Source organism: Amborella trichopoda, chromosome 9, assembly GCF_054954075.1.
Source record: "Amborella trichopoda isolate Santa Cruz 75 chromosome 9, AtrichopodaSantaCruz75HAP2 v2.0, whole genome shotgun sequence".
Classification (NCBI taxonomy): domain Eukaryota; kingdom Viridiplantae; phylum Streptophyta; class Magnoliopsida; order Amborellales; family Amborellaceae; genus Amborella; species Amborella trichopoda.
This window is the reverse complement of record NC_142344.1, coordinates 10,340,511-10,357,150: the sequence shown is the minus strand read 5'-3', so window position 1 is coordinate 10,357,150 and position 16,640 is coordinate 10,340,511. Positions and strand designations below refer to the sequence as shown.

The window sequence follows — 16,640 nt, the reverse complement described above, 5'->3', positions numbered from 1 at the left end:
TTTTTAAGGAAGAATTTCTTGGAATTTAATTTCCAAAACCCCAAACAAGGCCTTAATGAACTGTTTCTTGCCGATTGCTGATATATCATATACTGAGAATTTCAACCCAACATTTTTTGTTGCTAGTGGATAATTTTCATCATTTGTCCAGGACAAATGCCATAGACACCACACAAATCAAGGGTGTTCATATCGATATTAGTGCATATTTAATCCATTTTTTGTTAACAATGGTATATTATAAACCTTTGCAGAAACTCTAGACATGCCATGCAATGCAAGCCTAAACTTTTTAAATAATGCCAAATGCACACACAATCACATCCGAATGGTCCTGGATGCGGTGCTAATCTTTCAGTGTTAACTAGGATTTTCTTTAGTGCAACCCAAAAAGTGTGCGTCAAATTGTATATCAATTTAATAGGGGGAAAGACATCATCATCATGGTCTTTTTTCAATTAATCAGGGTTAAGAATCCTGATCTACCGTTCTGTTACATTAAAAGCCATACAATAAGAAGAAAGACGTATACCCCAACTTTAAAATTATAATTTCAAATAAACTCCCTAGGTCCATAAAAACCCCAGTGGACCTTGTCAAATTTAAATGATAAGAATATTTAACCCTTGTTACCTTTTTCACTATCTAAATTGCCATTCTTGCCCTTTTTTTAATGACCCCATCATAGAAATCGAATTTGAGACGCTACTTTTAATCTACATATGAGGCCTATGCGATGAAAAGAGAGATGAGGGTTCAAGGGATGTTGCCTGAGGAAGGGAGGAAGAGGTTCATGGATGAGGACGAGAGAGATGTAGAACTTTTATACGGTTTTAGACAAATGAGTCATTAGGAACAAAAAGAAAAAGAAGAAGAATAAATATTGTAATTTGAACAATGAAAGATATAAATGAAGGGGTTAAACATCCATTTTCTTTGGAAAAATTTATATAAGGTTGCAACTTTAAAATGTTGAATTACACATACACCTCAAAAATCTATTAGAAATGTTATTTTCATGTTAAAAAACCCTTTAATTGATCATCTCGATATTGAGATGTATGAATATATATAAAAAAAGAGTCCTTGAGTCCCATAAATAGTGCAACTTGCAACACATTATCTAGACCGTCCATTTTCAAGATTTTCATATGTTTATAGATCTACTTGTTTAAGGTTGCGACCTTATATGAACCACACCCTTTTTCTTTTAACTTGGATATATGATCTTTCTATACGTCTGGGGGCTTATTTGAGATTATGGTTTTAGATGAGGCTGTACATCTTTTTCCCAATTTAATACGTATTTACAATGAAAATAAGGATGGTTCACTTAACTTATCCTGGGCATATCCCTCATGTAATACTCTTATGTATAGAAGAATGAAAAGTTTGAGCAATTAATATGAAGTGCCCAAACTTTTTTGAGTAATGTTAAAAAAAAAGAAGAAGGAATAGTGCCTCCAATCACCTATCCGAAAACCTTGTCCACATAGGTGGATCGGTAGTCCGGATTAGTTGGCTGGATTGGTCGGATTCAGCTTAAAAAATATCTAAAAATAATATTTTTTTTTTAAAATATAGCTTTTTAGTTCAAAAAAAGGTATTATATTATGATTTTTATTATTTTAATAAAAATATGTAAGTACTGGGAACATGTCTCATGTGTAAGTGTTTGTTGTCCATTACATTGAATTTATAGTTAAATAGTGAATTATAAGGAAAAAATGAATATCTTTGAGAATGGAGAGGATTAAACCATGAAAGCAAAATATTGAATTTGCAATAAAACATGAATATTTTTTGGAATGGAGAAAAGACTCAACAGAATATAACGGAAAATATATTTTGGGGAATGGATATGGACGAAGATATTGGGTATAAATAAAATATTTATTTGATCAAATTTGAATTTAAATTAATTGTGGAAATAAAATAGGAATTTATTTAATAAAAATAGAATGATATATATTTGCAAGATTTCCTTGAAGGAAAAGTAAGAAGAAAGAAAGACGAGAGGGGAGTGCTTTGAATTGAGAGAGAGAGAGAGAGAGAGAGAGAGAGAGAGAGAGAGAATAACTGAAAGAAGCTCACCCACTTAAGAGAGGAAAGCTTATGAAAACGTTTGTCGTTGCTTTCATTAGTTCCTCATTGGAGACATTTGACACTTCATAAGTGGCACAATGTTATAAAAGAGGCTCACCCCCTTGAGTCCTTAGATGGAGTAGTTTTGTGTTTGCCCAAGGAGAGGGGTGGGACACTTGACCACCCTTTTTTTAAAATAAAATAATTAAATTATATATATATATATATATATATATATATATATAAATTAAAAGAATAAAAAATAAAATAGTAGGAATTGGGCTAAGTCACCTAGTTCTTTAATAGAACTAGTTGGTTTTAGTTTTTTATGGAATCGTGTGATTCCTGATAAATATGGGGAATCAAAAGAAAGTTTGCATAAGCTTTTTGAAAAATATTAAAGAAGTCAAATCACCTCGAAATCCATGAGATGAACCAATTCACCAACAAATGGTTACTATATACTCAATAAGTTACATTCTCATTCTCAACTATTTTATTAAGAAATATAAATTGCATTAGTTCTAGGTTTGGAACCCTGAGGGAAAGGTTTATATAAGGTGTCAACAAATAAGATCTACTTGAAAATGTTGTTTTGATATAAGAAAACCCTACATTTGATCATCTTGACCTCAAAATATATGGTTATGGGAAAAAAAAAAGGATTTCAAGTCCTAAAAATAATGTATATTGTAACTTATACATCTAGACCGTTAATTTTTAAAATTTCTAAGTGTTTATAGGTTTGCTCAATCTATAAACTTCTGATTTCATAATTAGAGGGTGAAAATATGGTTTTTTTGGTCATCGTAAGGGCTTTTGGCACAAAAATTGTATCTCTTGATGAGATTTAGAGGTGCACCTCGCTTTGATTGTTTAAGGTACATCTCTGGGTGCCTCGCTTTGATGGTTTAAGGTTGGCACCTTATGTAAACTGCACTTAAATAAGAAGAAAAGGGATTTGTGAAACTTGGTCCACTTAAGCCAATTGAGAAAAATAACATAAATACCCCTGTATATTTTGGATTCATATGTGTGGAATGTGTTTTCTCATCATTAAAAACTCTTTTTATGGATTTGGAACAGAGAAGAAGCAAACATTTTACTAATTTTCCCAATTTAAGTCACTCGAGCCAAGTGATGCATGTACTCTTGTTTATTATTTGCTCTGAGATCCAAAAAGTGCTTTGTTTTAAGAAAACATTATGGGGGCCTTAGGGCATTTGTTCCACCTTAAAATTTTGCAAACCCATCCTCTCGGTTCGGACAAAGAGAATTGTAGAAAATTTTGAAAGTAAAAAACCCTATAAAACGATTTGCTTGGGAGAGAGATTGTAGTAAAGACGGGTTTTCAATTTGAATGAAGAAAAAAATGGTGTTAGATTGAAATTGTGGCAGAATTTATTTTGGGATTTTATACAATGAGACCATTTATCATTTGAATAAGGAGGTCACAATCATTTATTACTATATGATGTGAAATCTGATAGTTTCGGTGTGTCATAAAGTTTGAATTTTTTTTTTTTTTTTTTAAAAACTTTGAGCTGGGCTACTGCAATTATTGTAACCTTCCAAGTTCATATCCAATGGTCAAGATTAATCGTGATCACTTTTTACAAAAAGTAAATAGTCTCATTGCATACTTGTTCATTTATTTTAACTACAAAATTGAAGGATAGATATACGCAATAAGCGGCATCATCATGAGATGAAATAACTAAATCTAAAAGGGCAGGATCTGGCCATCGACTCATGGGCAACCTATGCTTATCGTGTTTTTTGAAATTTTTTCCTTAGGTATCTTAATTGGGACTTGGAGGATCTGCAATGAGTTTAGGGCAAATAAAATTTCTGGCTGTGGTGGTGGTAGTATCCCCACACCTAGTTATCACATTGAGGTTTCCATTCCTACCATTAACACTACCCTACTAACCTTTTTAAAAATCTAACTCTAAATCTACTTAAAAAAATGAGCAGGGGTCTATCTACCCTACTGAATTACACTGAAAGAAAAAAAAAAAAAAACGTAAAGGTCCCAAAATAGGGGTCCACCACTATAGTTGTTTGCATAAGGGTAGGCTAATGTTTTCCAGTTGTATTAACTTTAGTGGGACCATATTTTCAAAACATCCTATCTTGTTCTGGTTCCAATCCCAGAACAACAAATTTTTATGAAAATGTTCATGTTTCGTGTTTAAACTTTGATTAGTGCGGGTAGTTTTGTGACTTGGCTTAGGTGACTCGAGCGTTTCTAAAAAAACTACCCCCACATGATCTAGGTTTTGAATCTAAAACAAGACTTTTCAAAGAAAGGAACATGTTCTAAGGTAGGGTTGGCACAAGCCGGGCTAGTCTTGATCCTACCCCGGTCTAGGTCCCTAGATAGCCGGCCTAGTTTGACCTGGCCCGGACAGGCCAAAGGGGCTCTAGGCCAAGCCTTGGCTGGATCCGGGTACGGGGTAATAGAAAACACAAAGAAAAGTTTAAAAGAAAAAGAAAAATATAGGGTCATGCAGGACACGGCTAGGCGGATCTTAGTCCAAGCCTAGCCCCACAAGCCTCATGCTCGGCCCGTCCATCAAGCTTGGCCCGGCCTTTTGGCCACATTTGGTGGTGTGGGCCTAACTTTTAAGGGCCAGATTGACTAGGGTTGAGGCCCATTGACAACCCTATTCTATGGTTTGGAACCTAAAATATGCTTGGACTTGCTCAACAATTTGGGTATTTTTTAAAGAAAATTACGTATATATCTATTTTTTAATATTATTTTAATCTTATCGTTAAATTTTCCATTATTACATCTGTATCCATTTTCTACCTGTTATTACAATAGTAGTTCACAATTTTTAAATGACTAAATTGCCCTTGTTGAATTTTCAAAATCCGTTTTAAGACTTTTCAGATGTTTGAAGTCCGAAAGATTACATTTTAGTATCCCCTAACATTTTCTAATTTTTAAAATCTAAAACATATTTAAAAATGAATTTTTTTTGAAAATCCAAAAATTGCAAAATCAGAACATTGCAATTTTTGGATTTTCAAAATCACAAAGTTGCCTTCTAGTGTCATCCACAAATTGAAAAATCCGAACATTGTAAGTTTTGGAATTTCAAAACCAAAAAATTGCATCGTAGTGTCATAACAATTTTAGATTTTGAAATTTCAAAATTTATTTGAAAATTGAATTTTCAAATTTGACAATCCGAAACGTACACTTTCCTGTCATATACTTAGATATTGAAAATGATATGTATTCAATGATACCATTTACTTTCGATATAAGGAGGTCACTATCTTCATTGGCCATCATATTTGAAATTGGGTGGTTGAGGATGTGACATTATTTGGGTACAAAGTCCAAAATATTTTTTTTTTGAATGTTGTGATATACATTTATTTATTGGATTTCATTTCTAATAGCCATGGCTAAAAGTGATTGTAACCTCTTTGTGCCATAAATAAATGGTCGTATAGTATACAATCTTTATTGAAAATCTAAACATTTTTGTGAGAGAAAAAACAATTTAAAAAATGTATACAATAAAACCATTTACTTATGATACAAGAATGTCATAATCATCATTGACCGTTGGATTTGAAATCGGATGGTTGATGATGTATCATTGTTTGGGAACAAAGTCTGAATTTTTTTTTTTTAAATGTTGTGACACACTTTTATTTATTGGATTTCACATCCAATAGCCAAAAACGATCATGATCACCTTGTACAAAAAATAATGGTCTCATAGTATATAATCTCATTAAAAAAAGCCATGGCTCCTCTTCAGAATATGAAAATTCACAATTCTCGGATCTTGAAGATTTGATTTTTTTAATTTCGGATCCAAAATATAAAAAATTTGGAAACCACCGAAACAACAGAAAAGGGCAATTTTGAAAAAAAAAATTGGGGCTAGGGTATACAAGTAATATACAAACCTTCAGATGAAATAAGTGAAAATTTTAGGTAATATTGTAATATCATTAAAACAAAGAATATCTACATAATTTCCTCTATTTTTAGTAGAATCGGTGATGACAGCAAGAGCGAAGAGATTCTTCAAAAGTAACTGTTCTTTTTGGGTAAATTTGTTGATGGAAAATTGTTTCATGCCGGCTGGACCTCATTTCTACATATGAGGTCCAAATTATACAACATCTTTCTTAAAGATGGATGCAAATAGGTGGTCTATCTAAAAACAATTGAAACTAACAGTCCAAATGGTATTGTTGTTAAAAAAAAAACATTCCAAATATTTTCTTAATAGAATTATCATTTCTAGTTTTTTAAATTTATTTATTTATTCATATTCATGATGTCCATGTTAGATACATGTCTTTAAAAAAATTAACTCAAAAAATCTATCTCAAATATAGATTTATTAAGAGGCCCATATTTCTATATGTGAGGGCTCGGCCCGCATGCTAACCGTGTCCTTTGTTGTTTGAAGCTGCTCATTCTTTTAGCGTAATAAATATCTCACCCAAATGATACATATCCTTAAAAATTAACTCAAAAAATCCATCTCAAAAATAGATTTGTTAAGAGGCCCATATTTGTACATGTGAGGGCTTGGCCCGCATGCTAACCGTGTCCTTTTTTTGATTGAAGCTGCTCATTCTTTTAGCATAATAAACATCTCACCCAAATGCGTAAACACCTCACTTATAATAAATAAAATCATTTTGGCTCCATTTACCTCTATAGGATTTTGGACAATGTTTTCAAACATCAGTTGGTACCACCAAAATGATCGAGCAAGAAAATATCTTTTAATAGGGCTCGAGCATGGTTAGGGTCAAAGGCTGCAACGCTATGGTCTTGGTCTCAACTCCCAGCTTGCCCACTAGGTTTGCATTAATGAATAGCTATGTACATTGTGATAATTTAATGGAAAGTATTTTGATAGGGCTGTACAACTATTAAAATAAGTAAACTCACATCAGTATTTACCTAAAATTGCAGTTTTAGTATCGAAAAACTTTTAAATCGATCATATGTGCCTTGACCATTATGGTTGTGAAAAAAAAAAAGATTTCAATGTATGTTGTAACACATTATCTGGACCATCCATTTTGCCCTAAAATAAATGTTCACAGATTTGAAAGATTTGTACCATTTTTTGAACTTTAGATATTATAGTTGGTGTTGAAAATTAATTTTAGAGCCATCATGGAGATTTATGATGCCCAAAATGTTCAACGGATGAAGAATCGATGTGAAACTTTAGCTTGTTTTCATAAGGCCTAAGCCTAGGCCTAGGGCTCATAGAAACTGCATCCTAATTTAATAGCTTGAATTTTCAAGAGTGTTTCCAGCTTACCCATTCAAAAGTAAACAAAGGTTGGTAATAATAAAAGTTCAAAGAAATGCACATTGATCATGTAGCAATTCTAATAGATCTATTAGAATCACCTTGGCGCTGGATGCAATTTGAGGTTCATTCTTTGTGTTAGCGGCTAAAAACAAACTCAATGGATGCAGTTTCTATAAGGCCTAGGCCATATAAAGAAAAATAAAGCCCCACTTTGAGATCTTGTTCGCAAAATACTTTGAGTACATGAAATCTCTAATATAGCTCTAAAATCTATTTTCACCATTGATTATTAAATTTATATCTCAGAAAATGGTATTGATCATATGGATATGTGAACAATTAAAAATGGATGATCCACATAATGCCTTAAAATGCACTATTTTTAGGGGTTGAAGTCGTCGTTTTTTATACAAACATTATGATCAAGAACGAGATGATCAATTTGAATGTTTTTTGACACTAGAACTTTATTTTTAGACGAGCTTTGAGGTGAGGTTTCACTTTTTCTTTCTAGCCTTATTTTAACCATTTCCAATAAAAAAAAGGAAAAAGAAAAAAGTTTATGTAGTGGTGGGGCCCTAAACAATCAAATTAAGGCGCACATAAAAATTTTATTAAAAAAGGTTGTTTCGATGCTGAAAAATCCTCAATTGGATCACCTCGACCTCAAGATGTATGGACATGAGAAAAATAGATTTAAAGTCTCGGAACTAATGCATCTTGTAATGTATTATTTAAACCGTTAATTTTCAAGATTTTCAATTGTTCATAGATGTACACTTTTTTGAACTTTAAAATTTATAATTGGAGATGAAAATAAAATTTCAAGTCATCTTAAAGATTTTGATATTAAAACAACATGCTTCGGTATTATTTGAAGGTGCACCTGACTTTGATTGTTTATGGCCTCGGCTTTAAACAAACCTCACCCATAATTAAAAAGAAAAAAAAAAGAAAAAAAAAAAAGAAGAAGAAGGAGATCAATTATAAACTAATAAATACCCAAAATATTTCATGAGTCCTCACGCATGCTAAAAGGACAGATGGAAATGGTCAATCATAATATATCCCAAAAAAATTTCATACCCAGAAGAGAACTCAACTTTCCAAGAAATATATTGAAAATTTTAGATTCACCAGGTGGAAAGAGACAGATTCTTCCATTTAATTATCACCATATGCATGTACCAGTGTTATCCCCCAGATTCTACTATGCTGGGCTTCAATGCCTAGTCTCTAGGGACAGGCTGTGAAAGCTGCTCTTTCAACATTTTAGGGTTTAATTAACTAGGGTTGCATATGCACTCAGATCTCCATGAAAGAGAGGCAATGCTTTTGTCCTACTGTTTCTCTCATGGAAGACCCCATTAAAATAATTTTTGAGATTAAAGTAATGCATCCCACTCCATCTAAACCACTCCAACCCATGTTCATAAAACACATTAGCATCATAAACAAATAAGGCAAAGGTGGTGCACAAGACTCAATAAATCAACCCCACTCCACTCTTTGCTGCAAAGCTACATGTTTATGCATTTGAATAAAGCCCTGGTTTTCTATGCAATCAAAGAATTGCCCCGATGTTTGCTTATCTTTGAGTAGGGGCTATGTGGACTCTAACCAAAAGCTGAAATGGCAAACATAACCTACTTTTGCCAACTGTGGGTCTGAGCTCTTGCTCGATTGAACCATGGATGTGGCTTTATGATTCCATCATTAAACAAAACTTAATAATAAGGCTTACATTTTTTTTTTTTTTTGGGGAAATTTATGTAAACATGTTTTTTTTTTTAATATTTAAAAACGGTGTGGTTTGCATAAGGTTGCAACATTAAATAATCAAATTAAGGTGGACCTCCAAACTTTCTCATGAGATGCAATTTTGTTGTCGAAAGTTCTTAGGATGGTGCAAGAATATATTTTTACATCTTATTATAAACTTTGACACTCTAAAAAATGATTCATATCAAGAAGATATATAAACATATGAATCTTGAAAATGGGCGGTAAGGATAATGTGTTGCAAGAGGTACTATTTTTAGAATTTTTTTTCACATCTATATACCTCAATGTTGAGTTGATCAATTACATATTTTCGAACATCAAAACAACCTTTTTCAAAAGATTTTCGAGGTGCACCTTAATTCTGTATTTTAAGGTGTCAACTTTATATAAACATTTTTTTTATTTCCAAAACATTCCAAAACTTTTGAACTTAACGTTGACGTCCTTTGTTTTTATTTTTTTTATTTGATTATCCCATAATTGCCTTTCCAGTTTGGAGTTCCAGTTGAGAACTATGTTAATTGGTGGTACTATTTGGTACTGAGAGTACTGAATATATTCATGCTTTTGATAAAGTTTGGTACTAAGAGTAATAAGCCAATATATATTCTTTTAAATATTATATTCAGTACTCGTAACACTAAACTATTGGCTTTCTCTTGTGTTCGGTATTGAGAGTACCAAACCATTGTTTTTTTTCTTATTTTTTGATACTCTTAGTACCAAATATTAGTTTTTTACAAAAAATTAAGTTCGACATGATTTAAGATCGAAAGTGAATTGTGTGGTTTGCATAAGGTTGCAACCTTAAATGATCAAAGTACGATACACCTCCGAATTGGAAAAGGTGACATAGATGGAGAAAAAAGGAGCATCAATGTAAATTTTTAAAAATATGAGATATTTTTGAAATATGCCTAAGGATATTTATTTTAATTTCCCTTTTCTATCTTAAAATTTCCACATGAATTTCTCAAGAAAAACTTACCTTTTGAAAAGCGTGGAAAAATCACCCTTTTGAGGAATTCTCCAACATATCCCTAGTTAATGAAAGTTTACCCAAGCATTTTTATTTATTATTATTATTATTTTTGGACAATATCTAGAGTATTTATTCAAGTTTACACGAGTATATTAGCAAGGACAAATTTTGTAATTGGCAGAAAGATGTGGGCAGTTTCAATGGAGCATGAAGACAGAGAGCAAAAGTGAGGCAATGTTGTTAAATGATGTTTGAAAAAGGGGTTCCCTCGAAACCTAACACCCACACTCCATTTCCCGTTTCTTTATATGCAAAGAAAAGTCATTCCCCTAAACCCTAGGTTTCGTGCCTCTAACCCTAAATAATTCTTAAGGGGACCGGTCAAACGTGTCCCCCTCGGTCGATTTTTTAATTTTTGTCCGGCAGCAGTGTCATCATATCATTGAAGAGGGCATTGTTTCTTACCTTGCATGAATGGGGGCATTTGTTTAATTAATGGGGGCATTTGTTTAATTTTAAGTTGGCATCGGGTCGAGTCTTGTTTGATTTGAAAATGATATAGGACCCCGACTTGAACCCGACCCAAAAATTAAAAGAAAAAAGTTTATATAGAGCGAAGGCTCTAAACAATCAAATTAGAGCCTACCTCATAAATTTCACTAAAAGAGCTCGTTTTGATGATCCAATATCTTCAAATTGATCATCTCGGAATCAAGATGCATAAATATGAGGAAAAGATGGATTTCAAATTCTAAAAACAATACATCTTGTAATGCAATTTTTGACAGTTAATTTTCAAGCTTTTTTAAGTTTTCATAGATTTGCTTGAGCTATATTATTTTTTAAGCTTTAAATTTTATAATCAAAGATGAAAATATATTTTAAGGCTATCACAAATATTTTCAGTATTAAAACCACATTTATTGATACTATTTGAAGGTGGATTTTACTTTGATTGTTTAGAGCCTTGGCTCTATATAAACCGTATCCAAAACTAAAATATTTATGTATTTAATACTATGATACAACCATTGCATTGGATTGGATTGTTGCTCTTAATTATATTTTATTTATTAGGACCCAAATCGTGTTCGAGTCCAAAATTTGGACCCAGACCTGACATGCTATTGGACCCATACCTAGGCTTGGAATGCGCCCCTTGGGTCTGCGTCCATTGCCACCCTAGTTGGCATGTGGATGAAGAGAGGTGAGGCGCTGCCCAAAGAGACCCTGGCCCTTGGTCAAAACAAAAGAAACAGAGAAAGAAAAGATGGGACCAGCCTTGGCTTGGCTTGGCCCACCTTTGGGCTGTGGTTGCCCAGCCGTGGCCGGGCCTTTGGGCCACATTGTGTAGCCAAGGACCTAAATTCTTAGAGCTAGGCTGACAGCACTATGCTCATGCTAAAATTTAGTGAGAGTTTATTTAGCACTTGGAAATTTTTATATCAAATTGGACGTAGCAGCATTGATTTACAGAGAGGATAGGCTCCATCACTTCCTTTTCGTGAAATAAACATGGAAAGTTAAAAGGCCATGAGAGTAAAAAGAAGACAACTCCCAATTCCTCTTTTACAAAATAAACAAGTGCAGGCCCTAACGAGGCAACCAGTGTACCTCCCCCGCAGAAGCCGGAGACCTCTCAAAATAAATACCCCCAAAAGGAAGCAAAGCAGAGTAGAAGAGAGAGAGATGAAGAAGGAAATCCGGCAAAGAGAGGCGGAGAAGAGAGCAGACAAAGCTTTTGGGAAGCAATGGGAGTGGTGCGAGGGGGCGCCGGAGGTGTTCGTCTGCCCCATCTCCCGTGAGCCGATGCGCGACCCCGTCACCCTCTGCACCGGACAGACCTACGACCGCTCCAGCATCCTCACCTGGCTAGCCTCTGGTGGACTCACCTGCCCCGCCACCAACACCCCGCTCTCCGACACCTCTCTCACCCCCAACTCCACCCTCCGCCGCCTCATCCAATCGCATTTCTCCCAGAATTCTCTCTCCACCTCAGCCTCTCTCCTCGTCCATCGCCTCAAGGTGGCCAAACGTCGGCCCCATCGCATCTCCGCCCTCTCTTCCCTACTTTCTCTTGCTAGATCGCACGAGGAGGCGATGGAAGTTCTTGCGAATCTTGACGTTCCATCTCTTCTTGCGCAATCTCTTACCCCTCTTACTCCTCCCTCTGTAGCTGCCTTATCGGCTGACCTCCTCTCTCTCCTCCCCCTCAACCCTGACGTGCTCTCTCTTCTCCGACACCCTGACGCTTTCTCTCTCCTTGTCGATCTCCTCCATGAGGCCCCCGCTGCCTCACAGGTGGCTGCGGCCTCAGTGCTCCATTCTGCCATTGCTACTGCTCCTCCAGATTTTGGGAGTGTTTCGAGTTTTAGGCTCCTTTTTGGAGCTCTTCGCCTCGCGAGATCGCCGCGTTCTGAGTCCTTTTCTGCCGGTGTCCGGCTGCTCCATGCCGTTTGTCGGTGGGCTGAGGCCCGGACGCTGCTTATGAGGGCGGGCGCTATCCCTTGCCTCCTCGACATCCTCCCTGTAGCCGAGGGCGCCGATGCTCAGACGTGCATGGAGGTATGTTATGTGGAAGAATGTAACATCATCCATATGGATCATAATCTCGACCATGATCACCATCCATTCAGTTGGTTGATCGGTGATGGAGAGACTGTAGGGACATCATAAAAACTATCGCTTCCATCACCCTCTAGCCCAGCCCACTGATGGAGGGTGATAACGTCCAAGATCATGTGAAATGCATCTCTTTTCCAGCCCATATGATCACGAAAGCAACATTTGTAAAATAAAAATAAATAAATGATCATGAAAGCAACATAAGCATGTGGACCATCTAACCAATGGAGTGGGGAGTGGATCACGCAGATCTGGAGCCCTTCTCCCTATATCCACCCGTACGTTATGAGGAACCATATAGATCATATTACACAGTAACCAAATTAAAACTTTGTGCATTTCATGGTTGGGTCGGTCATGGACGTTGATCAAGAAAAGCCATTTCGTAGGTTATTTATATGCCTCGCTTATTCCAGTGGATCTAAAGATGGCAATGGTGACCGCCACAAAATTTATGAAATGGGACCTAGATCCATGGAAGGCTTCACTACATTAGATCGACCGTCACGACATGAATCATCAACCAATATTGTGGTTTTTAAGAAATAAGATCATTGCCAGAAATGATAAAAAGGATGGTCAATATCACTTTTTTTTTACCTTTTGCGGTTAGATGTGAAATTGGTGGTTGGAAATATGGCAGATTTAAAATCTTAAAAAATTTACTTGAGAATTTATGAAAAAATTACACAATATCCGATTTCACATTTAATAGCTGGTAGTCACCATGAACTTCCAGTACCAAAGCATATATCCGTGTTTCCTCTTAAAATAAAACCGATTTTATTTGGCGGATTCTACAAACAAATTTCTTCATTTCTATTAGCTCTATGAAGCTAAATTCTCCTGTCCTGCTGTCTCAATAGGTACTAGAGCAACTATCAAAAGAGGGAGCTGAGGCTCTCAGATCCTGCGAAAGAGCGGTCCCTAATATCGTAAACACCCTAATGAGGGTGTCAGAGAGGTGCACGGCACTCGGCCTCTCCGTTCTTCTAAGGCTCTGCACTCATGGTGCAGGCATAGGTATGGAGGCTAAGCTCGCTGCTAAGCTTTTGTTAATTCTACAGAGCACGTGCGAGCCTGCGGTTAAGCAAAGAGCACGGAACCTACTAAAGCTTTGCAGTCGTGGCCATGGCGAGGGGTTGAGTATGTTTGCCTCCAAGTGTGGGCTCGATTTGTCATACACCATACATTGAAAGCGGTGCCGAAGATCTGTTTGTGCAGGTTGTGTATTGAGGCTACAAAAGTAGTCTCACTCGAAGTTTTTGTGGACAGATGATGATGAGTTAGGGTCTAGACGGCACAAGATCGTTCAGAGGTGTGTCTTGTGGAGCGACACGCTCTCTTTGTATGCTCCTTTGGAGAAATTAGAATCTTAAGGATAGAGAGAAAAAGTGGCACACTCTGTATATTTGCCTTGGTTGAAAGAAATCAGAGAGGCAGAGAGAAAAGTAGAAGTGTAGTACTCCTCTTGATTGCTCTGGAGTTGATCAGAATGCGAAAAACATGATCTCGAAGAAAGCTAAGCTTCGGTAATTGAGAAATTCAGGAAAGCTAAGCTTCGGTAATTGAGAAATTCAGGAATCTGTCGGTGGGGAAACATGTAAATTTGATTGTGTATGTTCAAATGCCGATCGAGGCGAAATTTTTATGGATAGAGAGCCTTAGTTTTAATTACTGTTTTAGAATACCAACTCCATCGGCCCTCTCTATTGGCTTGATTAGTTATGGGGTTGAAAATGGCAAAACTCAAGGGTTAGCACAATTAAACAAGTCATCTATTCCAATGCCATGGCAGAGGCAAAACATACAGTACCCTGTTATGAGTATTGTGGTGCTCAGATAGGCAATGCACTGTCCAATCTTATCTACAAACGGCGAGGATGACTGATGACCAACTGCAGTGCTGTTAGTCCTAACAGGGAGCAATGGTGAATCTCACCAGTCGTCGAAGTCGCATACTGTGGACGGTCTGACAGAGCACCGTATTGTATACTCTCCAGGCAGTATAATATCAGCACCTAGACCAAAATATTCTCTCACTGATGGCAACATTTACATATTCATTGTCATGGTAGAAACCATAACATCACCCCAAAAATCTTCATCCATGATGCTTGTGTTGTTGTTCCCTAGCACATTGTGTGCTTTCAGATGTCTTGTCTAACATGCAAGATGTAAATGGGGATTAATTTCACATTGAAACGTTATTAATGCAATGCGAGATGCTACATCATGCTTGCTTAATAATATGAATCATTTTGTACAAAAAAAGAAAAATGCGTGTTCTGCCCGTTTTTTACTATAGATTAGGAAGTTAGCTTCTTTTTCCTTTTTTCTATGGTGTCAGCATCTCTTTCCCAATCAAAGCTAAGTTGAATGAATGATTGGCAATAGTCATGGGTCACAAATTAAGGACAATTAACTACCATTAAATGATTAAATAGCCTAGGATTGGATACTTTTGAATGGTACAAATCGTTAGCTCCTCCTATGGTGCTAAAGGACTCCATAGGACCACACTATTTTCGATTATAGTTATCGGGTACGCCCCATTAGGTTGTTGTTTTGGGTCCAGAATCCAGATTTTGGGCTCCGGAGCCAGGATTTTGAATGGAATGCATTGTTTTTTTGGCGGGCTCTCGCTCCCTCTTTTCAGGGATTTCAATCCGATGAGCACAAAGATCTCGATCCCCATATATCATGTTGCTCGTTCGTTGGATTTGTGGATCTTTTTCCCTAAATCATAAGGTCTTCCATTTCTAGGAGCCAGCTTTTTCTTGTGTCAAACGATGCACCAAAGTTGAAGAGCCTTTTGATATTTTGGGGCCTTTTTTGTTTGCTTTTTGGAAGATTTTCTCGGTCTAATGTTGAATCAAATGATTGTTTCATGCAACCCTCGTGCACCGCCCCCCCCCCTCCCCCTCCCTCTTATGTAACCTATAAATGACTATGCAACTGAAAAGAACAATTGTTTCATGCGGGCTGGACCGTATTTCTACAATGTGCGGATCAGTGGTATAAAGCATCCATCTTAAAAGTTGGATGCTAATAGGTGGTCCATCTGAAAACAATCGTAACTAACGGTCCAAATGTTTTCTTAATATAATTATAATTTCTAGTTTTCAAACTTTTTTTATTATTTTTGTTATTTTCATGATCTTCATGTTAAAGATTTTATATTCTCTAAAAATTAAGATCAAATTATATTTAAAAAATATATTTATTGCCAAGCCTGCATTTCTACAATGTGCGAGCTTGCCGCATGCTAATGGCTTCCAACTAAGACTGATCTATAAATGTCTATGCAACTAAAAATGATTGATGATGCCTTTTTCTCTCTTTCTATTTGTAGTGTATGAAATTACACTACAAGTAATAACCATTTCAAGAATAAAATTCAATTAGAGAATTGAAAGGTACTCCATACAATATTAATGAAATTTAATTAATCCATCGACATTTAGGGTTGACCACACAGGGATCTAGCCCTAATGACCATTTCTATAGTAAGTGCTTTCACCTATGACTGATATGGTTTATATATTAGATAATGAGTTCTAGAATAAACTGGATTGTGACTGTGTTAGAGTGGAAATGGGTTGCAATGCTTTGTGGGAACATGAATTCATCTATAATAGGGTTCGGATCTTGATTGGATCCTTGTGCAGTTCAATCCAACTAGGAGCGGATCCCGTTACAAATGGGAGTGCAATCCCATCCCATATGAGAGTGCAGTCCCATTCCATATGGGAGAGCGATCTTTTTTGTCCAAGATCTGGCTCTATTCTTGATAACCTCACCAGAACCCGCTCCATAAGAGCCGGAGCTTTGGTCAGCCATCG

General features: G+C 36.0%; 1 protein-coding gene across 1 annotated transcript; it reads left to right on the top strand.

The window, feature by feature from the left end:
* Positions 1-11,651: 11,651 nt before the first annotated feature.
* Positions 11,652-15,075, top strand: LOC18424253 (U-box domain-containing protein 75). Its single transcript, XM_006828843.3, has 2 exons — positions 11,652-12,735; positions 13,662-15,075. Exons 1-2 carry the CDS (start codon positions 11,704-11,706, stop codon positions 13,989-13,991), a joined length of 1,362 nt encoding a protein of 453 aa, XP_006828906.2. The 5' UTR covers positions 11,652-11,703; the 3' UTR covers positions 13,992-15,075.
* The last annotated feature ends 1,565 nt before the right edge of the window (positions 15,076-16,640 follow it).

Coding starts and splice junctions, on each gene's coding strand:
- LOC18424253 (XM_006828843.3), top strand. CDS start 11,704: ATGAGAGTAAAAAGAAGACAACTCCCAATTCCTCTTTTACAAAATAAA. Junction 12,736..13,661: donor ATGCTCAGACGTGCATGGAG/GTATGTTATGTG, acceptor CTGTCTCAATAG/GTACTAGAGCAACTATCAAA.